The sequence below is a fragment of the Chelonoidis abingdonii genome, chromosome 15 (genome assembly GCF_003597395.2).
Source record: "Chelonoidis abingdonii isolate Lonesome George chromosome 15, CheloAbing_2.0, whole genome shotgun sequence".
Lineage (NCBI taxonomy): Eukaryota > Metazoa > Chordata > Testudines > Testudinidae > Chelonoidis > Chelonoidis abingdonii.
The window spans coordinates 26,874,043-26,900,725 of NC_133783.1; the positions used below are offsets into that span (position 1 = coordinate 26,874,043).

The 26,683-nt window shown below is 42.7% G+C and overlaps 1 protein-coding gene across 2 annotated transcripts in view; it reads left to right on the forward strand.

Annotated features, from left to right (window-relative positions):
• The window catches only part of IPMK (inositol polyphosphate multikinase), a 78,265-nt gene that overhangs the window by 20,957 nt on the left and 30,625 nt on the right, over positions 1–26,683 (forward strand). For both annotated transcript variants that reach the window (XM_032765862.2, XM_075072652.1), the window contains exon 3: positions 24,581–24,677. In XM_032765862.2, the coding sequence (XP_032621753.1) occupies positions 24,581–24,677 (97 nt within the window). The remainder of the gene's footprint in view (positions 1–24,580; positions 24,678–26,683) is intronic.

Genomic DNA, 26,683 nt, shown 5'->3' on the forward strand with positions numbered 1-26,683 from the left:
ACTGTGTTTGCTCAGCCCCTGAGCTGAGCCTGAACTAATTGCTGCCCCGCCCTGACCAAGGGCTTGGGCCATAGACTGTGTTTGCTCAGCCCCTGAGCTGAGCCTGAACTATTTGCTGCCGCGCCCTGACCAAGGGCTTGGGGTAGAGACTGTGCTTGCTCAGCCCCTGAGCTGAGCCTGAACCATTTGCCGCCCGCCCTGCCCAAAGGCCAGGCGGAGACGCGGACTGCTGTGTGTAAGGAGGCGCCCTGGCTCCCCGCCGCGCCTGAGGGGGACGAGCCCCAGCCTGACCGGCTTACACATACATACAAAATGATGGGGTTTAAATTAGCTGTTAACACTCAAGAAAGAGATGTTGTAGTCATTGTGGATGGTTCTTTGAAAATATCCATCCAATGTGCAGTGGCAGTCAAAAAAGCAAACAATGTTGAGAATCATTAAGAAAAGGGATAGATAATAAGACAGAAGATATCATATTGCCTTTATATAAATCCATGGTATGTGCACACCTTGATTACTGTTTGCAGATCTGGTCACCCGATTCCAAAAAAGATATATTGGAATTGGAAAAGGTACAGAGATGGGCAACTAAAATTATTAGAGGTATGAAGCAGGAGGAGAGATTGAAATGACTGGGAATTTTCAGCTTAGAAAACTGACTAAGGGGGGATATGATAGAGGTCTATAAAATCTTGACTGATGTGAAGAAATTGAATAAAGAAATGTTATTTAATCCTTCACAAAACACAAAGAGCTAGCAGTCACCTAATGAAATTATTAGGCAACAAGTTTAAAAAGAAAAAACAAAAGGAAGTACTTCTTCACAAAACATAAAGTCTACCCATGGAACTCTTTGCCAGGGGATGCTGTGAAGACCAAAATTATAACAGGATTAAAAAAAGAACTAGATAAATTCCTGGAGAATAGGTCCATCGGTAGCTATTAGCCAGGATGAACAGGTATGCGACACCATGCTCTGAGTGTCCCTAGCCTGTTTTCCAGAAGCTGGGAATGGGATGGATCACTTGATGATTACCTGTTCTGTTCATTCCCTCTGAAGCATGTGGCTTTGACCGCTGTTGGAAGACAGGATACTGGGCTAGATAAACCATTGGTCTGACCCAGTGTGGCCATTTGAATGTAAAAATAAATTAATTATAATAAAAATGTTTAGTACAGGAACTCCCCAACATAATGACCTCTCAAGATAGCAATGATGTGAGTTAACCTTGGCAAATAATGCATTTTAAAAATCCTGGCCTACTAGGAAATATATTTATATAAGTTTCCATTCCCAGTCACAAATCTAGCATTCAGGAGCAAAGTCACTAAAGTGTAGTCCAACAAACAAATATTTATTTAACATGCCCTTCACTTTTCCCTCCACCACACCCCGCTCCCCAATGTTGTCATTGGTCAGTGGAGACTCAGAGTTCAGAGGTTCTTTCACATGAGTTCACCTCCCAGTCAAGGGGCAAGAAGGCATCTTGCTCGTTCCTCCAGCTGCTCATTGTTTGCTCTTGCCACTGTTGTTCGTTGTCATACCGTTCACTCCATTGCTCTGTTGCCAATGGCCCTGTGCCATCACCTTCTGCTGCCACCTGCCACTGTGACCTTTGAGTTGATCTCTTGAGGTTCCACCCAGCTCCCAGTGAGGGAACCTCGCGATAGCTAAGGGTTAATGTTCCCTTTACCTGTAAAGGGTTAATAAAGGGTTAACAAAGGGAACCACACACCTGACCAGAGGACCAATCAGGAAACCGGATTTTTCAAAATTCAGGGAGGGAATTTTTGGGTGTGTGTCTTTTGTCTGTGTCTCTGCTCTAGTGCTCTCTCAGAGCCGAGAGAGGATCTCTCTACCTTCAGATTTTCTAATCTTCTGTTTCCAAGTGTAAGTACGAAGGTAGAAGACAATAGGTTTTTATATTGTTTTTGTACTTACATGTATGTAGTTTGCTGAAATGTTTTAAATTGTATTTCTTTTGGGATAAGGCTGTTTATTCATTTTTCTTTAAGCCAAATACCCTGTATATTGTCAACTTGATACAGAGATCATTTTTATGTCTTTTTTTCTTTCTTTTTATAAAAAGTTTTCTTTTTAAGACCTGTTGGATTTTTTCCTAGTTAGAACTCACCAGGGAGTTGGTGGGGAGGAAGGAAACAGGGGGGAAGGGAAAATCTCTTTGTGTCAGAGTTGCAAAGCTTACCTTTGCAGGGACTGTGACTGAGGGTGAAAGAAACTTGATCTCTCTGTGTTTGCATTTCAAGGACTTGCAACAGGGTGATCGTCCAGGGCCATCCAGGGAGGGAAAGCCTGGGAGGAAATTAAGAGGAGACAAGGGGAGGGAGTTATTTCCCTTTGTTGTAGACTCAGGGCATCTGAGTCTTGGGGTCCCCCAGGGAAGGTTTTGGGGAGACCAGAGTGCGCCAGACACTGGAATCTGGCTGGTGGCAGCGCTATCAGATCTAAGCTGGTAATTAAGCTTGGAGGTTTCATGCAGGCACCCACATTTTGGACGCTAAGGTTCAGAATTGGTACTTATGCTCATAACAAGGTTCCACCCAGCTCCCAGTGAAGGAACCTCGCTGCTAGTGCAGGCTGGGCTTTCTCTTCCACAGAAACATTGTCCCACAGCAGGTCTAAGCACTTAGACCTAATTATTAGTGTTTCAGCTGTAATGGTTACTTAACAAAACAAAAGACTCTCTATGGAGCTTAATCAGCTCTGTCTTTAAACAATGGAGAGGGGCAGGTCAAATAGTTCTTGTGACTCAGACAGACCATCAAGCAAAACACCTGTCCTCACCCTCTCTCTTGATGCCCTCAATCAGCACAGGCTAAGTACAGTTCTACTGCCCTTTCCTCATACAATAAGAATCACAACATTTCATTACCCCCCATATTCAAGTGATTTGTAATCCAACTCTTGTCAGTAGCTACCTGTGTGGTGCACTGCTCTTGTTCGATGTTCGATCAATCAGCTGCATGCGTGTTCCCTCTGTGTGCTGCCCCTGCTCTGCGCAGATAGCTGACACAGCAGACCCTGAGAGAACCCCCAAAGATCGCAGACTCTAGTAAGGCACGAAGGAACCTGAGCCAGGTTTATTGTCGAACGAAACACAGTAATAGTTTCCCGTAGACTCTACAAGACATACTACAAATTTGTGCCCCCTGACAATGGACCAGCTCAGTCAGTGGTGGGACCTTCCACTGCCCCCTAGACCAGACAAAGATGCGCATTCCGGGACCTACTTTTATACATTTACAGGACAGATTCTCATCCCTACTGATGTATTGAGGTACAGCCCCTTGGGTCATTAGGGTGCTGTCTCCCCTTTGGTCATGTTGTTTCAGACAAACAGATCTATCCATCATGCTGTCCTGTCTTTAAGATGCACCTGCCTGTTCCTTGTTATGCCTATGGAGTGTCCTTGTATTGGGCTGTCCAGGTGTCATCTTGGCACAAATTCCTCTTATTAGCACTTATATGTGAATGCACCTGCTTCTAACAACCCTCTTCTCGCCAACTTCTGTGAGTGAGGCCTGCCTCTGGGTCACAGCCCAGCTTTGCTTAGCAATGCCCGGAAGTACTTTGGTTCAGGCTTCAGGCCTCAGACTGGCCCTCCTGATACAAAAGTTTGTTTCAAGGCCTCATCTTACTACACCAGCCCCAGCCAAAATGTATCACTTCGGTAACACAGCTCTATTTGCTGGATATCTAGGTGGAATAGATGTGAATGTAAATACAGTGTGGTCCTGAAGCCTTTTCCCCTAGCTCATCACTAGCTGTCAGGGAGAGCTCATTTAGACTTTGCTTATAAATCATAATTTAAAATTATTAGGTTGGCCAACATCACCGAAATGAATGCACTAACATTGTCATAAAAAACAGCTGTATAAGGAAGCTAGTCTATGTTCATATTTTTCAAATCTATTATATTTGTTCAGATACACGTATTTTATCATACACTGTGTATGCTTTTAAGTGTGTATTAATGTTTCAATTTAAATTTAAATTTCCAGACAATCACTAAATTGGCAACACTGCATGTAACTAGTTCACAAAACTGGGGAGGGGGTGTTGGGGAAATTCGGGGGTATGTGTGTAAGGAAATCCCAGCAACTGTTGTCTGTTTCAGTAGGACAGCAGAAGCTCCCTGCCCCCTGGGTGGTAATGGCTAATCTCCATTGAGCAGAGAGCCAGAAGTGCCACTGATACGGGGTAATCACAAAATAGGAGTCTTACAGTATACAGCAAGGCAGACTCCTTAGTGGGACAATATTGGATCAATTAAAGTGGAACCTGCACCAAACAACAAATTTAATAGCAATAATGGCCCAGAAGGGGAAACCACAGCTGAATCTCTTCAGAAGCAGATGATAAATCCAAAGTGCCAAGATAATTTTCAGGAATCAGTGAAAATGTAAGACATCTTTAGTCCTCTCTGTTCAACTTCTGCCTAAATATGGATGACTGGGTTGAATTTTTTTCTTTACTTGTTTTCCTGGAAGACCTAAATTTTTGGCCAGGGAGAGAGACCTTTTCAGTCCAACAGTCTTCTAGTTAACAAAAAGAACAGGAGTACTTGTGGCATCAACTAACATTTATTTGAGCATAAACTTTCGTGGGCTACATGCATCCAATGAAGTGGGCTGTAGCCCACGAAAGCTTATGCTCAAATAAATTTTTTAGTCTCTAAGGTGCCACAAGTACTTCTGTTCTTTTTGCAGATATAGACTAACACGGCTGCTACTCTGAAACTAGTTAACAAAGTAAAACTTGGCTTGCTTGCTTATTTGTTTTCTATGAGATTATTTCATTGGGTATTTTACTTTACTCTCTACAAGACCGTGTGTCGATCTACACTGATTAGAAATGACAAATAGTGATTATCTCTGTTACTAGGGAGGGGAAAAAATAAACTGTAACAGGAGACTGCAAGAAAAATACTGAAACTGTCCCCTATAAAAGGCAATTTACTAACAGATTAACTATCAGTAATTTTAGTTAATGGCTTACTAGAAATTGCTTAAATTGATAGCTTTAAAGAATGTGTATACCAGTGTTAAAATAGTAGTGTAAGCTTTGTCATGTGGTGTTAATATGTGGCTAGTATCTGCTGTGAAAACTGCAGAGAACCCCTTCCTCTTTCAAATAAATTATTTCCCCTCAGGTTCTTGTCCCCATTTTCAGGCACATACTCTGGAGGCTGCATACAGAAGTGGCCCATATCTTACTGCATAGGGGTGCAGAACTATCCAGAAAGTGGTACCACTTCATTTCTAGTGGCTCTGCCTAGTTAAAAAGCTGAGATTCTCTTGCTGTTCATTGGTTGCAGCTCACTTCAGCAGACTTCCAAATCATGAGCAGGGATTTCCTTCTTGAGAATTTCTTACACTGCAACAGATTCTGACAACTTAGAATTGCAGCCTAATGGAAACGTGTAGTTGGAGCCAGTGGGGAAACTACAGAGAAATTGCAAGACAAGAGGGAGATCAGTGTTTTTGGGGGGTGTGATTGTAACTCTAATATGGCACCTTTTCTGTCTTCCCCACTTGTGTTTTTTTTTGTTTGTTTGTTTGTTTGTTTCTGGGAAAACCCCTTTCTCCTGCTGTCAGCTAATATGTTAATCTTGTAGCTCAAATAGTAGCAGTCAGTATTGCAGGTTTATGGTTCAAACCCTGTTGATTGATGTGGCTGGGAGGAAGCTATTTGTTTCTCATACTAGAAGTTGGCTTTTACTTTTTTCTTTAAAATTAAAACTCATAAACTAAGACAGTGCTTACATGCAATCTAATATTTTTAAATGGGTTAGGCTGCCAAGTCAAGCACTTGTGCACTAGGAAACAAGATTTATAGTTTATCATGCAACCTCAGGGTTAGGTTGAATGTAGCTGCATTAGGTTGATTTTATAACAAATGTGTCTACACAAGCAACCCTGTTCCGTCAACCTAAAGGTCTCTTAAAATCGACTTCTGTACTCCTCCCCAGTGAGGGAGTAGCACTAAAATCAGCCTTTCTGGGTCGAATTTGGGGTGTGCGGATGCAAATCGACTTTATTGACCTTTGGAAGCTATCCCAGCGTGCTCCAATGTGACTGCTTTGGTCAGCACTTTCAACTCCGATGCACTAGCCAGGTACACATGAAAAGCCCCAGGAACTTTGGAATTTCATTTTCTGTTTGGTCAGTGTGGCAAGCTCAGCAGCACAGGTGACCATGCAGTCCCCCCAGAACAGCAAATGCGCTCCAGCATGGAGTGAACAGGAGACACTGGATCTGATTGCTGTATGGGGAGAAGAATCTGTGCAGACAAAACTCTGATCAAAAAGAAGAAATGCTAATATATATATATATATATATATATATATATATATATATATACCAAAGGGACACACAGCAGTGCCGCGTGAAAGTTAAGGAGCTCAAGGCAAGCCTACCAAAAGACAAAGAAGGCAAACGGACGCTCCTGGTCAGAGCCCCAGATATGCCGCTTCTGTGATCAGTTGCATGGCATTCTGGGGGCGGACCTTACCACTACCCAACCGCTGTCCGTGGACACCTGCAAGGGGGGAGTCTCAAGCAATATAGAGGAGGATTTTGTGAAGGAGGAGAATGCACAGCAGGCAAGCAGTGAATCTGTTCTCCCCGGCAGCCAGGACCTTTTCATCACCCTGGAGCCAATACCCTCCCAAGGCAGGATCCCTGACCTTGAAGGTGGAGAAACTACAGTACAGGGTTTAAAAGCAAAAGTATTTAATGTTTGATTTGCCCTGAAGACTTGGGGTGCATTCACGGCCAGTACAGCTACTGGAAAAGTCTGTTAACGTGCCTGGGTTGGAGCAGGAATCCTCTAGGGACATCTCCATGAAGCTCTTCTGGAGGTACTTTGAAAGCCTTTGCAGAAGGTTTCTGGGGAGGGCTGCCTTATTTCGTCCCCCGTGGTAGGACACTTTACCACACCAAGCCAATAGCATGTAGGCTGGAATCACTGCAGGACAAAGCATGGCAGCGAATGGTCCTGGGTGCTGCACATCCACCCAAAAACCGCAGACCCTCCTTTTAAATGGCAAACACGATCAGCATTGGTTGCTATGGGAAAGGAGGGTGCTGCAGTTTGAAACCATTCCCACGTTATGAAGGCGTTAGAAGCCCGCATACCTTTTGGCTTACCATGGGTGTCTGGAAACTGAATTCTGTTGCCCAATCGTATGTGGTGTGTCACCATACTGGCAAGCGTTCAATATAAAAGGCAAAATGCAACCTTGTACCTAATGCACATGTGCTGTCTGCTGTGAATTGCTTGATTCACTGTGAAAGAGTCTCACATTTCTGAGAACAAAAGGATCATCTTAAATTTTACTCTCTCCTTTTTATCCACCCGCAGGTTCAAATGTTTCTATGCTCCCCCTACAATCTCCATCCCTGAGGTTATCGCAGATTAGAAAGTGGAAAAAAATGCACTCGCAATTACATGTTTTCTGAGCTCATGCAGTCCTCCCGCACTGTTAGAGCACAGCTGAATGTATGGAGGCATTCAGTGGCAGAGTCCAGGAAAGCATTAAGTGAGCATGATGAGGAGAGGCAGGATGCAGTGCTGAGGCTAATAGGGGAGCAAACGGATATGCTCAAGCATCTGGTAGAGCTGTAGGAAAGCCAACAAGAGCACAGACCACTGCTGCATCCACTTTACAACTGCCCTCATCCCCAAGTTCCATATCCTCCTCACCCAGATGCCCAAGAATGTGTGGGGAGGCTCTGGGCACCCTGCTCCTCCACTCCAGAGGATGGCCCAAGCAACAGAAGGCTGTCGTTCAAACAGTGCTTATTGTAGCCACACTATAAATCAAAAATGTGGCCTTGTCCTTCTCTCCTCCCCCACCCAGGCTACTTTATCAGTTATCTCCTATTTTTTCCCTTAAATTAATAAAGAAAGAATGCCTGGTTTCAAAACAGTAGTGACTTTATTTCCTTAGCCAGCTGTGACTGAAGAGGGGGGAGGGTGATTGGCTTACAGGGAATTAAAATCAACAAAGGAGGTGGGTTTGCGTCAAGCAGAAGCACGCACAACTGTCACATCCTAGCCTGGCCAGTCACGAAACTGGTTTTCAAAGCCTCTCTGATGCCCAGCATGCCTACCTGTGCTCTTCTAATCGCCCTAGTGTCTGGCTGTTCAAAATTGGCAGCGAGACGATTTGCCTCTACCTCCCACCCCGCCCTAGACGTCTCCCCCTTACTCTCACAGATATTATGAAGCACAAAGCAAGCACTAATAACAATGGGAATATTGGTTATGCTGAGATCTAAACTAGTCAGCAAACAGCGCAAGTGAGCTTTTAAATGTCCACTGTTCTGCACTTGCTCAGCCTATAGTTGAACTGCTCCTTACTACTGTCCAGGCTGCCTGTGTATGGCTTCATGAGCCATGGGAGCAAGGGATAGGCTGGGCCTCCAAGGATAACTATATAGGCATTTCAATGTCCACAACAGTAATTTTCTGGTCTGGGAAGTAAGTTCCTAAAGATGAGAGCATCATGCACCTTTCCCGCCATCCCACATTGATGTTGGTGAAATGTCCCTTGTGATTCACCAGTGCTTGCAGCACATTGAGAAGTACCCCTTGTCGTTTAAGTACTGGTTGGCAAGGTGGTCCAGTGCCAAGATAGGGATATGCATTCCGTCTGTCACCCCATGACAGTTAGGGAAACCCATTGGAGCAAAGCCATCCGCTATGACCTGCACATTTCCCAGAATCACTACCCTTGTTAGCAGAAGGTCAGTGATTGCATTGGCTACTTGAATCACAGCAGTGCCCACAGTAGATTTGCTTACTCCAAATTGATTCCTGACTGATGGGTAGCTGTCTGGCGTTGCAAGTTTCCATAGGGCTATCGCCACTCGCTTCTCAGCTGTCAGGGCAGCTCTCATCGTGGTATTCCTGCACTTCAGGGCAGGGGAAAGCAACTCACAAGTTCCACGAAAGGGCCCTTACGCATGCGTAAGTTTCACAGCCACTGGGAATCGTCCCACACCCGCAACACTAAGTGGTCCCCCCAGTCTGTGCTTGTTTGCCAGGCCCAGAATCGGAGTTCCATTGTATCAACTAGCCCCACTGCTGCCGTGATGTCCCAGTTGCCACATCCCATGCTTTCAGGAACGTCTGTGTCCATGTCGTCATCACAATCGTCCTCATGCTGCCATCTCTTAGCCAGGTTCTGCAATTATAATTAGGATTCCAGTGACTTGAGGCAGCTCAAAAGAATTCTGATGGTTCATCTGCCCCCTCAGTTGCAAAAAGCCAGCCAGCCATTTGACAGAGGTGTCTGGGTTGGAAGATTTCTGATAGAACTGTAACAACTAAAAGGCTCAGTGCTTTTTTCAGCTTATGTAGGGCAAAGAATAATAAGGCAGCCTGTGTTCCAGAAACTATTCTTTGCTGGTTACAGAAAATGAAGTAGATCAGGGAGGCAAGGCATCTTTTGCTGCAGGTTGAATTATAGTATTTAATAAACCCAGTTAATCATTTTTACAGTCTTAGTTCACATAACTGTGCTTTCCTAAAAAATAAATGAACAGGAGCTCTGTCACTCCATCACTGTACTAATGTACTTTTGCCCCTCTGCAATGTTTTATATAGAAGAAACAGTTTCAAATAATAGAATTCAAAGAATTTTCTTATCCCTTAGGGTTTTATCTGGGGCATCTTGTGTCTTGCATAAGTGGTTTTTTTTTCTTTTGGGGGTGGGGGGGTCTTTTCTGCTGATTTGTGGTTTGATACCCTGACGTATAATCTGTGCAGGATGTTTTTGTGACACATTGAGATTTACCTATTCATGATCATGAATGTGGTGGTTTAGCCCAAATGGGATGGAGAGTGAGGTCAAAATGGGAGAAGTGGCACAAATGAATAAGCTGCAGTAACTTGAAAATACTAAAGTGTGTGGGGTTTTTTTGTTTTTGTTTTTTGGACCTTTTTTGGCTGCAGAACTTAAAGGTGTCCATGTAGTTCCTCTAACAGAGGATGTTCATCATCACTCATTAGTTTCTTCTGCACTCCACACAGTCATATGTGAACATCATTTCTTTTATATAGTTTTCCACTGAAGTGGAGGATTCCTACAAATCCCAAACCTAATGAAGGATAAAACACAAACCTCCAAAAGGAAAAACAATTAAATTAGATGAAAAGGAAGATTAAATTGAATATTCCTGGATTAAGCATACCTTAAAAAGACATGTCAACTTGAAACAAATTTCTGACAGAAGTTGTTTATTTACTATAATTAAATAGTTAAAAGTAACTGATTATAAACTTAATTAGAATATTTATTCTGTGTTCAGATTGATTACCGGTACTTTGCATTTGTATGCTGAGAGTTTCATTGCTTCTTCTGAATATTCTGTTTTTCTTTTTGTGTGGGTCTTTGACGCAGTAACGGGATAGAAAAAGACTTAACAAAAAGGGAATGTAACTTGCCACACCTTAAAAATTTAACATAGGGGAACAAGGGCATGTATTTCCTTAAACTATTTTTTTTGTAAATGACTGTATTTCAAGTTGGCAATATCTGTATAAGGTCCCTTCTTTCTTACTCTATCCCAAAAGCAGTGGCTAGAAAACTAGCAGATCTCTAGCAGCATCCATGTCACTGAACATAAAATGTTTATTTTGAGAGAAGCTGTAACAGAACTCAAATTAAAGAAAATGATCTATTAAGCTCCACTCCAGGCAAAAGACTGAGTAAACTGATGATCTTTCAGGGCACAATGCAAAGTTAGAGGTTGGGGAAAGCCAACTTTATTTGCATATTTTCAGTAGCGGGTGTCTTGCCACCAGTTCTTCAACCTCATTGCCTTGTGAAGTTTTGCACAGATAAACCTGAAGGCAACATTTGAACCTGCAGGTGGAAAAAGGAGTGTATTTTGTACCTATCATCTACTGAGGCAGTATGTAAAGCTACTACTTAAAGCTTTTATAAATAGGCTATAAACTGATATTAAAAGGTATTGTCTAAAATACTTAAACACAATCTCATCCATACTCTAAAGCAGTGGTCCCCAACCTTTTCATCTGGCGGGCGCCAGACAAGGGACCGTGGTGGCGGTGGAGCACCTGCCGAAATTTGCTGCTAATTAGATGTAAAATCTTTGTTTACAAACATAGGTCTGTTACATGACATGACAAAGCAAATAGTTTACTAACTTGATCAGCTTGAGTGTAACTAAATCCAGTTACACCTCTACCCCGATATAATGCTGTCCTCGGGAGCCAAAGAATCTTACCGTGTTATAGGTGAAACTGCATTATGTTGAACTTGCTTTGATCAGCTGGGTGCGCAGCCCCACCTCCCCGGAGCTCCGCTTTACCGTGTTATATCTGAATTAGTGTTCTGTTGGGTTGTGTTATATTGGGGTAGAGGGGTACCTCAATTTTTTTTTTCTGTCTTGCATTAGACTTTGACCAAAGTCTTGGTACCATATGTTTCTTTATTCCTTCCAATGCTTTCCAATAGGATAGCAGTTTTCTTCGTCACCTGCAGAAGATGCCCCCAGCATGCCTATGTTGGTAAAAGCCCTATTGTAGCTGTAGTTATATTGTCAAAAGTGTTTATATTGGTATATCTGATGACGGTAAAGTTAAACTGGCAAATCCCTGCTAGGATATACTAGTCCTAATGCAAAATGCACATTGTGGTGCACCTAAAATGCTTTGACACAGCTACATCTAACGCTAAAATGACTATGGTGTAACCAGTTCTATATATTAGAGCAGAGATCGGCAACCTTTCGAAGTGGTGTGCCGAGTTTTCACTTATTCACTTTAACTTAAGATTTCTCATGCTGTTAATACATTTTAATGTTTTTTCGAAGGTCTCTCTCTATAAGTCTATATTATACAACTAAACTATTGTTGTATGTAAAGTAAACCAAGGTTTTCAAAATGTTTCTCAGCCACAGAGTGCATCATAACCTCATACAGAAAGTCCTCTTTAGTTCTTTGTGGCTGCTTTCTGATTCTGCACAGCCGTTCAGCCGGCTATAACAAAGAGGGAAGCTGGGCTTCCAAAGTCATATCTGTGAAGCCAAAATGCAACTTTTTACAGAAGCAGTGTTAAGTATCAGAGGGGTAGCCATGTTAGTCTGGATCTGTAAAAGCAGCAAAGAATCCTGTGGCACCTTATAGACTAACAGGTGTTTTGGAGCATGAGCTTTCATGGGTGAATACCCACTTTGTCAGATGCATGTGTTGTTTGCAACACGCAGACCACTGATTTAAAACACAGCCACAATTCGCATACATGAGCCCCAAGACGCCGAAAATGGTGAGTAACTGCCGGGGCAGGGGAAATCAGTGTTCCAGGACTGTACTGTACACTTGGGGAGAGCCAGCACTGTAGCGGGGGCTTTTAATCATTCCTGTCCCCACATTTTTCACAGGCTGTGTCCATTATGGAAGATATCTTGCTGCTGAGGGTAAGCAGGGAATCAAGGAAGGGTCTTCTCCAAGACTGCGGCTTCCGCCCTGTATTTATGTGGCTTGCCTTTGTGCAGCAATGGTCTCCCCGCCATCCTCTCCAGGGGTGGCAGAGTGGCATGGGAAAGTTACCCTTAATGGGGCAAGAAACAAAGCAGCTCTGCCAAAGAACCTGCAGCAGCGGATTGCCGAGTATCTCCGTGAGAGTTTCCTGGAGATCTGAGGCAGATTCCCATGAAGTGAGGGAGTCGAACACCCTGTTCCGTCGCTCAGACTAGGCATGTGGTGGTATGTGCATCACACAGACGCAGCCTTGCTTTCTGCAACCCTCCTGTCCCCAACAACTTGCTTTAATGAGTCCCAAAGCCACTTACCGGGGGCCTCCTCTCCTGTTTATGCTTTGCCAAGATCTGACAGATGTGACTGGCTAGCCTTTTCCGGGGTAGAGAAGAGCTCCTGGCTGCATGCTTCTCTGACCTCTGAGTTGTCCTCTGCCTCTGGGTCCCTCTCCTCCTCCACATCCTCGCCCAAGATTTCCTTCTCCTAACTCGGTCCACTCTCCACTGGCATGTGAGGCACCAAAATATCCACAGTGGCCTTTGCAGTGGGGGTGGGGTCGCCACCAAGTATCACATCCACCTCTTCGTAGAACTGGCAGCTCATGATCGCAGCACCAGAGTGGCGGTTTGCCTCCCGTGCCTTGTGATAGGCGTTCTGCAGCTCCTTCACTTTGACCTTGCACTGGAATGTGTTCCGGTCATGGTCCCTTTCTGTCACGCATCGTGAAATCTTTCCATAGGTATAATAACCCCTATGGCTGGAGCGCAGCTGGGACTGGACTGCCTCTCCCCAAATGCTGATGAGCTCCAGCAGCTCGGTATTGCTCCAAGTGGGGGATAGCTTGGTGCATGGAGCAGGCACGATCACCTGGAAAGATTCGCTGAGACCACTACATGCATCACCGAGCAAACAGGAAGAGGACTTTCAAAATTCCAAAGGAATTTACGGGGTGGGGATGACGGTTGGTCACCTCAGACCAATGACCAGAGAGGCGAGAACAGTATTGTGGGACACCTTCCAGGGGCCAATCACAGCGCTGTAATTGACCAGGGTATCTACACTTGAACTGCGGTGCTGTACCCCCAGCGCAGAAAGCTATACGCCTCTCATTGGGATGGTGGTGTTTTTTTTACAGCGCTGCAACTTCACGGTTTTTGCCGCTAATTGGTTTGGTAGTATGTACACCTCGGGAGTTACAACACGGAAGGCTCCTTTACTGTGCCAAAACTTGACAATGTAGCCAAAGCCTTGGTATTTTGTTGGTTAGAAAATTGACTGAAATGTCTTTATATAAAATCATGTTCTTCCTGTCTGATATCAAACTGAAACTTCTATCTAGTTTAATAGGCACCACCAAAGCAATACATCTTTAAGAAAAATGAGTTTGGAAGTATTAGAGACTTTCTGAAATCCACTTCCACAAGATGTTTTACTAAGTAAACTATGGAATTGTCAAATAGCAGCTGTTGAATTTAGTAGAAAAACTATTGCTTTATTGCAACTTATAGTATAGCTGTCTTTGTCAGAAGAGTAATTTTACAATGTTTACGAGGCCCTGTTTTGCCCAGCAAAAACATTTCCCACAATTGTAGGAATGGGGAATATCCTGAGAAATTAAATGCAATTTCCCTTTAGTCTCAGACACAGGTATCTTTTGCTAGAATCTGAGAGTTTACATACAACTATATATATTTTTGATATTTAAAATTAACTTTCATAATTCTTTATAAATATTCATGAACTCAAAGTTTTATAATTATTAACCTCCTCAGTAGCTGAATGACTATTCTGATATTTGTTTACTGAGATGTGTTGAGAAATATTAGAATAGTTTGGCTAAAGGGAAACCTCATCTGACTTTTGACTTGTGACATGAATATATTTCCACGTTCTTGTGACAGTCACATGATACTACTTAAGAAGTTGTGAAGTCAAACAGTTACGTTAGGAAATTTTAGATTTACCATTGCTGTTACAACCTTAATTCTCTCCCACCCCACTGATTTGTGCTTACATCTCATGCACTGCATGAGGCTGTGGTGCTGTGGGAAATATAAAGCATGATCATATAACTAAAGGCTTTATCATAATGCATTTCCATAAGGAGGCAGAATTAAAGCTGCATATGCAGTCATAAATCTGGCATTTCCTAGCTTTTAAATGCTTGACTTGACAACCTAATGTTCTTTAATTTTTATTTATTATTATTTACAACTATAACAACATCCCATCATTCATTATTGGAAGTGTCTGAACCCTGAACCTTCAACACCGTAGGACAGATTTCAACCACTTAATTTATAGGACAAGCTACAACAGCTGGTGGCGCAGAAGTTTGAGGGGAGTGGTCTTGGTGAACCTCGTCTTTTTCTTTCGCCTTGTTTCATTCCCTGCACGTTTATCTTTGTTCTCAGGGTTGCTAAAAAGTACTTTAAAAACCGTATCAATTGCACTGCACATGTTCGTAATGCAATTTCAAAACATTTGAGATTCTGTCAAATGACTAGTTTCACCAAAACCATTTAAAGGCTCTGTTATAGTAAAAACTAGTTTTCCTTCTGAAAATTCAATGTTTTCTCTGCCCCAAGTCACTTAGATGCATTAATCTGTTTATAAAAATTCTTGCAACTTTTAATAGGAGCTAGTATTCCCTGCCCCACCCACGCCTTCTCTTAGTCAAAAACAAATGAGTTGTTTAGCCCAAACTCCCTCTCTGCCATTTCCCTCCAAAAAGGTACTTTGGGGCAGAGACCAAACATCCAATTTATAGTTTTAAACCTGGACTACCATTAGATTCAATAGCTTCCATTTGTGCTATCTGAAAAATATAGCTCTTGGTATGTGACATCCATACCTACGCCAGTATGAACTGGCATAAGTTTGTTGTGCAATTTTTGATTGATTATATGAAGATTTTACAAAAATGTGTGTGTTTGACTTTGTACTACTAATGGGCGTATTTTTGAAATTTACATACATGTGTTACACAGAATGGTGATAACTTGAAAAAATTAAAAATGATTGCTTTAAAAAATAGATTTTATTAATGTGACATTGCCCAGAGTACAATCTGGACTAAACAGCTGTGTTCCCTCAATTCTCCAACCTGGGGTGCCTTTTTTACACTGCTTTACTGTGGGAGCACCACTCCTGGTCTGCTCATACACTGCCTCCAGCATGTACATTACTTCCAGCTATATTGCATGAATGCTATGGCTGAGTGCTCTTAAATTACACTGCAGAGGAACACCACCAAATTCCCAGTCCCAGACTTTCCCCAGAAATGTCCTAGAGGGGGCTGGGCAGTACAAGATATACAACACAAGCTCATATAAAGTCCATCATTTTATTAATAGAAAATAATATGCACAAATCCTGTTATCTGTAATGGAGTTTCCCAAACACTTCAATGCAAGCACAATGGCTTAAATAAAACAAGTTTATTAACTACAGAAAGAGAGAATTTTTTTTAAGGGATTACAAATGATGAGATATAATTGGTTACATGTAAATAAAAGGTAAAAGGCAACTAATATCTAACTTAACAAGCTAGACTAAACTCAAAACAAAAGTGTTTCTCATCATATGTTCTGCAGTCTTACTGGTTGAATTCCTTTCTGCCAGGATCTCTTCCCTAGTCCAGTGATGATTCCTTTGTCCATCGAGTGTTTTGAATGCTGTGAGTAGAGATGAAGGGAGAGAGATTATTCAGGGGTCTGTTTCCCTTTCTTATAGCTCTTTTTCCCCCCCCCCCCTTTGAAAATCCTTTCCAGCTGAGCTTCAGGAGACAAAATCTGTTTCGACAGAAACCTCCACCTCTTTCTTTGCCCAGATGTAAAATGCTCACTCAACCTTTTTTTTTCCTGCCAAAGACTGGCCACTTGACCAGGTGATAATCCATTTGATCTTGTTGACATCTGGCTGTGGGGTCTGTTTGCCTGTTGTTTCTGAGGAACTCTTTTGTGGCTGTTTTTGCAAACTTGGAACATATCTCTCTAATATTGTACAATAGAATCTTTATGTAGCATGTTGCCACACACATTTTACCAAGATAGTAATGATCAGCCAGTTATGAGTTTTCAAATGATACCTCACAAGGCATGCTTTGTACAACATTTATCATAGTCTTGTAAAAGGAGTGAACATAAGGTGCAGACTGTCACCGTGAATGAGTGATGTACATGCTGAAGATTGTGTGTTTGGAATAAGCAGTAACCTTTGGTTCCAGGCAAGGGTTATTGATGGTCCTTGTTTCCAACTTTTGTAGTTATTTTGCACAGAGCATGTATTTCTTAATGTAGCATTAACTGTAATACTGTTGTATGAGCTCAAGGGGAGACTGACCTGTCCTCACTTACAGAGACCCACAACCTGAAGCAAATACTCACCAGCAACCACACACCACAGAGAAAAAACACTAACCCAGGAACCTATTCAACAAAGCCCGATGCCAAGTCTGCCCACATATCTATTCAAGTGACATCATCATAGGACCTAATCACATCAGCCACGCCATCCGGGGCTTGTTCACCTGCACATCTGCCAATGTGACATATGCCGTCTTGTGCCTGCAATACCCCTCTGCCATGTACATTGGTCAAACCGGGCAGTCTCTACGCAAAAGAATAAATGGACACACATCTGACATCAGGAATCATAACATTAAAAAACCAGTAGAAGAACACTTCAGCCTCTCTGGTCACTCAGTAACAGACTTAAAGGTGGCAATTTTGCAAAAGAAAAGCTTCAACAACAGTCTCCAATGAGAAACTACTGAACTTGAATTAATATGCAAACTAGATACCATCAATTTAGGCTTGAATAGAGACAGGGAATGGCTGAGCCATTACACACATTGAATCTGTTTCCCAGTGTTAAGTATCCTTACACCTTCTTGTCAAACTGTCTAAAATGTTCTATCTTGATTATCACTACAAAAGTTTTTCTCTCCTGCTAATAATAGCTCATCAATTAATTAGCCTCATAGAGTTGGTATGGCATCTCTCTCTCTCTCTCTCTCTCTCTCTCTCACTCTCACACACACACACACACACACACACACACACACACACAAGGTGCGTGTGTATATATATGTGTGTGTGTGTGTGTATATATATGAATATAAATAAATAAAATATAAATAAAATATCCTTACTGTGTGTTCCATTTTATGCATCCAGTGAAGTGGGCTGTACCCACGAAAGCTTATGCTCAAATAAATTTGTTAGTCTCTAAGGTGCCGCAAGTACTCCTGTTCAAGTTACCATCGTTGTAGGTATCGTAACTGAATTTGTTGACTCCTGTACTTGTGAAATTTAGTTGCATGTACTTGGCTGTATTAAAACAAAGTAGACAATGCAATTTCACATTAATATGCAAGATCCCTATTCAGTTCATATTCAGCATTCTGGACTTTGTGTCTGACAACAGTGTGCTTACTGGAGTGCATGCAATCAAAGGAGATGATGTCCATTAGCTGCTGATTATTAGTACTGGGCTCTTTGTTATGAACAGGCATTGCTCTCTTTTATGCATGAGAATGAGCAATGCTTCCTGGTCAATTTTTTGCAGTTACTTCTTAATTGAGTGGCTGGCTTTCCCAGATCTTCCTCCATTATGAACCAAATACATGTACTTAGTTGACATGGTTCTCCCCTCCACCTGCCAAAAAAAAGTTATCATGAAAACTGATACTGAGATCTGTATTTAAAGAAAAATAAGTGATCTGGATATTTTAAGTAAAATTAGTCTAGGTTTAAGAAAAATATCTCTTGCTTTTGGGATCAAGACAACTTTGTAGGAGGCTGATTAACATAATGCTCTTAATTCCATTTTTGACAGTGTACCCCATAAGGCTTCATGGGGTGGTACTTAGAAATGTATGTATGATAACTGGAATAGAGTTTTGTTACATATGCCATGTAACACATCTATGTAAAGTTATGATCTACTGGTTATGTTCATCCTAGTTGTATGCAGGTACCATTTGTGTGTTCAAGTTATGAACATTGGCCGTATACTTGCTTGATTTCTAAGGGTTTGGCTACATTGGCACTTTATAGCGCTGCAACTTTCGCACTCAGGGGTGTGAAAAAACACCCCCCTGAGCGCTGCAAGATGCAGCGCTGTAAAGTGTCAGTGTAATCAGGGCGGCAGCCCTGGGAGCACAGCTCCCAGCGCTGCACTCTACACCCATAAGGGATGTGGTTTACAAGCAGCACTGGGAGAGCTCTCTCCCAGCGCTGCGGCTCTGACTACACTCACACTTCAAAGCGCTGCCGCGGCAGCGCTCCCACAGCGCTGTCGGAGCAGCGCTTTGAAATTTCTAATGTAGCCAAGCCCTAAGTAGCCTTAGTCAGAACATTTGCTCACTTCTTGGGAAAGGAATGTTCAAGTTAAGTGCTCAAGCAGGAAGCACTTAACAGACAAAAAGCTTGGAAGACTCCAATCCACGTAAGAAGTCTACCTGAGGAGGTTCAAAGTAGCATGTGAGTAATAGCTGCTACCTGCAAGTCCTGAGTCATGCATGGGCATATGACTTGCCCATGTGATTCTGAATCTCCATTTTGTGACTGGATTCTATATGGGGAGAGAGGGGTGTCTATCCAGAAGAGAGAGTGTATTTAAACCATTGGGAGACCCCTCCATTTTGTCCTCAGCTGGCTAAAGAGGGAGCCTCTCCACCCTCTAGGATACTTGAAATAAACTGGAACAAAGGACAGTAACTACAGGGGGTGTGAGTGATTGCTGGACCCAGGCTAAAAGGAGACTGACCTGTAAAAGGGAGCATTCTGAAACTGGTGAGGATCTTATCTCTATTCAGTTTGATTAGACATAGATTTGCACATTTTATTTTATTTTGCTTGGTGGCTTACTTTGTTCTGTCTGTTACTGCTTGGAACCACTTAAATCCTTTCTGTATTTAATAAAATCACTTTTTACTTATTAATTAACTCAGAGTATATATTAATACCTGGGGGGAGCAAACAGCCGTGTATATCTCTCTATCAGTGTTTTAGAGGGCGAACAATTTGAGTTTACCCTGTATAAGCTTTATACAGTGTAAAACAGATTTATTTGGGTTTAGACTCCATTGGGAGTTGGGCATCTGGTGGTTAAAAACAAGCACACTTCTGTTAGCTACTTTCAGGTAAACCTGTACCTTTGGGGCAAGTAATTCAGACCCGGGGTCTTCGTTGGAGCAGACGGGAGTGTCTGGCTAAGCAAGCCAGGATGCTGGAATCTTGAGCTGGCAGGGAAAACCGGAACAGAGATAGGCTTGGGACATCAGTTGGCAGCTCCCAGAGGGGTTTCTGTAATCCAACTCGTCACACCATTACATTGGTGTTGAAGTAGTAGCTCATTCTTTAGCATGACAGTAAGATTTTTTCCATTTTAAAATACAGCTGTTATACATCTGCTCTTCTTCATAGGATAGCAGACTATTTAAGAAACCTTCTTAGAGAGATTAAGCCTTGTTTTTTATTTGGTCTTGAAGTTGAGAGATCCTACTGCATTAGTGTTCTAAATCTACAGAAGTGTATTTTTGGTACCTTCCCAAGTCCGTGGACACTAATATTATTATCATAAAAATAAGTCAAACTATGATTCTGATCTTAAAAATTGTAGAAATGGCATCTTTTAACTTAGCATGCTGTTCCCGTGTCTGTTCAGAATCATATCTGCATATTTTATTGGCTAAAATAAATCTTTTAGTATCATAAAACCAAAGCAGGACAGGTAACTGAACTTTTTTTTTTTTTTTTTTTTTTTTTTTTCTGGTTCATGTGTCAACAGAACTGTCGACTCAGTTTGATTTGTAGAATATTTACCATCAATGTGAGCTAAGAGAACCCAGATTCAGGTTAACAATGAGGAAAGCAGTCTCCTTACTTGTAAACCGAGCAGATTTGTTTTGGAAGTCACTAAGGCAACAAATATGAAACTTCGCAATGCTGTTATGTAGGAGTTTTGTTTTTCGGAGTAGAACCCCATTTAAAGACTTATTTGCATGGTGTGGCAAAGCGCATATGTTAACATTAAAAAGTACCTAGTTCGAGGTCTACCCTGGGCAGTTAAAGTGCAACACGTTAGGGTGCTTTACAAATTACACCCCTCTGGCACACATTGTTGCACAGTAGAGACAAGTCCTTTGTCGTCTTTAGTGATTTCACTCGTAAATTAGGGGTTTTCTTGTTAATGTGCTCAATCATTAACATCCTCACCACTACCCTCAGTGACACCATACCGTGAGGCAGCCATCATGCCTCGAGAGGTAGAGCAAACCATGAGTGAACTTGTCTTGCTTTTTTACCAACTCAAGGTATCTGCAAGGAGAATATGCAGCTGGAGTTGGATAAGGAGTTCACCAGGTGATCAGAACAACAGTATGGAACAGCTTGAGTGCTGGCAGGAGGACCTAGGGAAGGCTGAAAAGCAAAGAGAGAAGCAATTCTGAGCTGAAAGGGAAATGCTGGTGGAGTATTTTCTTTATGATCAGGAGATAAGAAAGTGAGACAATCATTTCCCTCTGAAATGCTATGAGACGTTTGAGGATCATGAGTCATTCAGCTCAAAGCTGTCCTGCCCAAATTATCTGTTTACCCATGTCCAATCCCATAATTTTGTCTCCACTGTACTATGACCTCCAACCTATGGACAGCTCTCGCTGTGGGCAAAGCCAGTCAGCAGTTATCTGCTGCACTCTGTTCCAGTTTGAATATGGATGAAGTGAATCCCTCCTGATGTGCAGTTCCTTTCACATATAACAAGGCACAACATTTTCAGTTTATTTTGATGTCAGATGTTTGGAGTGTGTTGCACTGTTACACTCTTGCATGCCACTGTTGCCGTTTTGCACTTGTTTTTTTCACTTTGTACATCCTTACAACTTTGTCATGGGATCTGGATGCGTAAATATGTTGATCTTTAATAAAGCTTTGCTTAGTCACATACTGAATTCTGGGGTTGCAGTGGATAAATAAAAAGAAATAACAGGTCCACCGGGTTTATTTCATACAAAAATATTGCAACCCATTTCATTTCACTCCCCTGGCCCACATTCTGGCATCAGCTTGGATATACTTCCTACAGCTCAAATGGGGGTGCACAAGGCATCCCATGTGGCTGTTGTTGTAATGGACCCTGTGCCAGCCTCAAGAGGTGCCCAAGGTGGCTGTCTGTAAGCAGACTCCAAATCATGAGTGTCCCCAATCCATTCTGCCCCCAGATATTCCCCCTTGTATTGTGAAGCATATGTGTATCTGTGCCGTGTTTGGCATTATATATCCTACAGTCCAAATGAGTCTGTAAGTAGCACCATCTTCCTTGCAGTCAAAAGCATATTCTGCCACCATCCTTTACCTGCATGGTATGTAATTGTACTCTGTCTTGCTAGGGCAGTGGAAATCATAAGTCTTCATCACCCAGGGCATCAGAGCGTAGGCAGGGTTGGCTGAAATGAGAATGGACAGGGACATCCTACTGATCACTGTTACTTGGTCAGAATCCAGTATCCGCTTACCTTCACTGAAACAAACCAGACCTCCAGACCACCCTCATCTTGTGTACTCTACCATGTGTATCCTTTGTAGGTGTCCATGACTCTGACACAGTAGCCCTGCATAATGACGAAGTAGTAGCCCTTCCTGTTAATGTACTTGCTTAAGTTGACAGGCATATGATAAGTATAGGTGTGCCATCAATAGCACCCGCACAATTTGGGAATGCCATTTGTTCCAACCCCACAGTTATTCCTGAATAACCTCCCTATGTTGCTGTAGAGCAATAATTGCTTTCAGATTTCTGTGACCACTGTGCTGAATATGGATTTGCCAGTCCCAAAGTTGTTATAATAGATCAGTGTGGAGTTGCCGGGTTCCATAGTTTGGTAGCAACACGCTTCTGGACCATTATTGCTTCTCTTGCCTGAGTGTCTTGTTGCTCCAGGCCCCAGGCAAATTCCCCCCTCCCCCCACATCTCCAGGGATCTTGCTTTCCTCATACAAAAGTTCTGGGCCTACTGCTGATTGTATGTTTCCGTCACAATATATAGTCCCACCACTCTGTGCTCTGGTTCTGGAAGTGGGGTGATGGTGTGTTTGCTGTGAAAGAGAACATCATCTGGGTCGAGGCCTCCATATCTGCGTGGTGCTGATCTCTTCTAGGTGTGCTTTTAACAGTAAGCACTGCTCCTGCCTTATCTGGGGAAACCGACTCTTTAAGTGTCTGCTGGTGTCTCTTAGTGGCAGCTTTTGCAGAGGCAGGCCAAAGAAATGTTGCCTTCATAAAAAATAGTAGTTTTTGGTCCTAGTTGTTGGAATGAGCAGGTTGCATATCTTAGAGTCCAAGCAGGTAAAAGCAAAACAGCTTGTGTCCTGGCAGGCAATGGATTTCCTGGGCCTAGATCATTTCTGCCCACAATTCCCAGAGGGGACAGACGCTTTTCCCACAGTGCCCTGTGAACACACACACAAAGTGGTGCATTGAGCCATGGTGATAGGGACTATGGGATATACACCCAGAAATCTCTCTCAACTGGATACAGTGCCAGTGCAGACATTAGGCATGATAGCAGTTATGTGGAATTTGACCACTATTCTGCAGTGTGACTGTGCTCTGTCAAATAAGGCTAAATCAAGATGACTGACTTGTGAGTGTTCAACTCAAGATTAGACTGAAGGTAAGACGATGCCTACGATAAAAATGCTTAGACCAGTGTTAATATTTTGCTGCTGCTTGATTCTCCAGTGTATTTGAATTGACATAAATGGTCACAATTGAGGTTTGTCTTGATGTTTGTGGAATTGTAACTAGACTTTTTTGTTCACCTTTGTCCTAAAGCCATTGTGGTATCGTTTAGTTCAGTTTACCATGTAACATCTTCAGTTCTGAGGAGGAGATTCGATTATAAGAAGGAAATCTCCTGCCATGGCTATGTGGTTTAGTTCTGTAACATAAATGGGCCCTGTTTGTTTGGGAGTTGCATTTAAGTTTTGGATTTAAGAAGCTTTGTAAACAGTTTGGAAATGCAGTTAAAACATTGCAGTATGGTGTGTTGCAGAAAGCAAATGTGTTAGTATTTCTAGGTAACTACTACACTGTGCCTGCGGGATCTTCCGGCACAGTTGCTACAGTATGGATAGGAATTGACCCACATCTGCAATGGCTTTGGAGCTTTCTTGTCTACAAGTGTTTAGACTTGATGTTTAGCAGTGGTCTGTATCCTTTATCAGTGTGGATGTGCTTTTTTTTTTGTCTAAAACCCATGCTAGTAAAACTGTGCTCTCAGTTATCTCCTGTGCTACCTGCAGCTATGTTCTCTGACAAAAAATTCCATTCTGCACTCGCCAGGGAAATGTTTTTTGGAACCTTGCTAGGAACAGCACCATTTAAAAGTGGTTGCAGTTATAGGACAGTCTCTAAATTCCAGTTTACGTGAATGAGAAATTAATACTGCAGAAATGTAATAAAGAGCAGCTAATATTCCCAAACAATTTTTTCCAACCGTTTCTTGCCAAATTCAAGAAAAAACCAAAAGCAGAGGAAAACAGATGTATCTGAATAGCGTGTTATGGCTGTGTAATTATTCAAAGGATGTACTGAGGGTTTTTTGGGGGCGTGGAGGGGCGAGTGAGGAAAAAAGAATCCAAACTGGATTTGTATTCTAAGCTTGATACAATTTAAAATGGCTAAAATCTATAGTAATCCTTCAGAATCCAGGATTTAGGATAGAAGAATGAACTCAGTCTGTACTATCTGACTTTTTAATACCAACAATTACAACTTAAATTTTGATAAGAAAAGATTAACTAATTTTTTTTTGTTCAAGTTACCTAATACAGTGTTCCATGGATAGTAAAAATCAATGTATGTTCTGCATGTTGGAAGACTACAAATATCTTGAATTTCTCATATGTACTTTATCATCTCTTGTAGGTTTTTACATGTAAAGTGGTTGTAAACATTCTAGAATACAGGTCGCTGTTGGCTCTTGAAAATATAAAATGCATAATTTAAAGTTATATTTCCCCTCTTTTGTTTCAGGTTTATGCTGCTGACTGTTGTGACAGTGTTCTTCTAGAGTTGCGGAAATACTTGCCAAAATATTTTGGCAGCTGGTCACCACCTACTGCACCTAATGGTATTGTTTTAATTTTATGCTAGCTGCCTCAACTGGATGGGAAGTTTTCTGGGAAATTAGTTCAGCAGTACCAACCTTTTGTAACTTTTTTGTAGCATAATCCTATTCCCTATAACATCACATACAGTATAACAGTCATTTAAATAGGTACCCTGTTTAAGAAGAAATTTTAATGTAGGAAAAATGTTTTGTCCTACAGATATTCCTGAGTCTGAGTGAGACCAAGGTCTGACACCTTTAAAACTTTATTTGTATTACACTGTAAATATGTTACACTTTTTTCTCTGATCTTTCTGGTGAGTAACTGGAAACAGATACAAATTTCTGCTTTATATTTAAGAAATAAACTAATGTCCCCACTTTCTTATCTATTATCCATATGGGAAGATAGAACTTCTGGATAGGGAGACCAGATATCCTGATTTGATAGGGACAGTCCTGATTTTGGGGGCTTTTTTTTATATAGGCTCCTATTACCTCCCATCCTCTGTCCCGATTTTTTACACTTCCTATCTGGTCACCCTACCTCTGGAACAGGACACTATAAAGCCCATCTAAATCTTTGGCCACCTGTTAATTAGCAGTTGAACTCTTTTTGTATAATTCTGTTGCGTCTTGCTTATGCTCCCTGTGGATAACTTGTGTTCCATTAACAAGTCTGAGTTATTCTGTGTAAAGAAATTCTACTAGAATTCCTTTGGTGCCTGGTACCTGCTTGGGTCACAGGAATGCCTTCTTGTGTTTGTATTTGGCAGTATCTCACAGAGCTTTTTTTTATAGCACCTATCCTTTTTTATCCTTCATTCTTTGGTTTGGAGTTAGCCCCTCTGGGGCTATCCAGGGTCCTTCTGCTGCAGCACATGGCTTGTCTCCTCAGTCATGGAGCCCCCTGCTCCCCTTTTTCAGCGTGTCCGTCTCTTTTCCTCACTCCTGCTGAAATATTCCTGTCAGTCCCTCAAGTTTATAGGTCTTATTATTAACACCTGGTTCTCTTTTCCTACTGCTAATACCTTTCCACTCTCAAACACCAGCCCCTTTGTGGAGAATTCAGGCTGTCCTAGGCTTGAGCTAGCTTATTGTCCTTGGGTGTTTCCAACTGAATAGCTGATTGTAAAGGTCTAACAACTGAGTATTGTTCCTGCTCTGGCTGAAATGTGAGAGCCCTGTCAGCCCCGGTGGAATCCATACACACGCAGCGATATTCAATAATGCAGAAATTTTCATAAGAACTTGATAATATCAACCAGAATTTGTAAACTGTACAGAGAGCGTGCCAAAATCGTCACTGCTTCTGGGAGTGTTCTATTGGGAAAGGAGTGGGGGTTGGAGAGAGGATTGATCTAGACCAGAGTTTGGTAACCTATGGCACGTGAGCTGATTTTTAATGGCACGCTGCTGCCTGTCGGGGTCCTGGCCGCTGGCCCCGCTCAACCCACTGCTGAGCCCAGGCTGGCAGCCGGCTGGGCAGGGCCAGCAGCCGGGACCCCGGCAGGCAGCAGCGTGCCATTAACAATCCTGCCTGGCCCAGCCTGCTCTTCTCCGCCCCCCAGCCACCGCTCGTTCCTGCGGGGGTAGCGGGCAGAAGCTTGGTCCTGCCACCTGCTGCTGCAGGGCAGCCTCCAGCGGCAGCCAAGCTCCCTCTTCCCCCAGCGTGCTGGGTTCCTGCCCTTCCTCCTCTCCCTCCCTGCTGCTGAACAGCTGATGGCCCTGGAGAGGGAGAAGGAGCTGGAACCACAGCCGCAGCATGCTTGCTGCTCTGGAGAAGAGGTGGGGACGGGACCTTGGGGAAGGAGGGTGGAATCAGGGCATATCCCCTCCAGGAATATGGGAGCATCCTCACGAATCCAGCCCACATCCCCATAACCCCTCTGCCCTGACTCCTGAACCCTCCCATAACACCTCTGCCCTGCACCCTCCCACACCCCACAGGCCCCTGCCCTGACTCCTGCACTCCCCCCACGACTCCAGCCCTCTGCCCTGACTCTTGCACCCCCCACACTCCCACC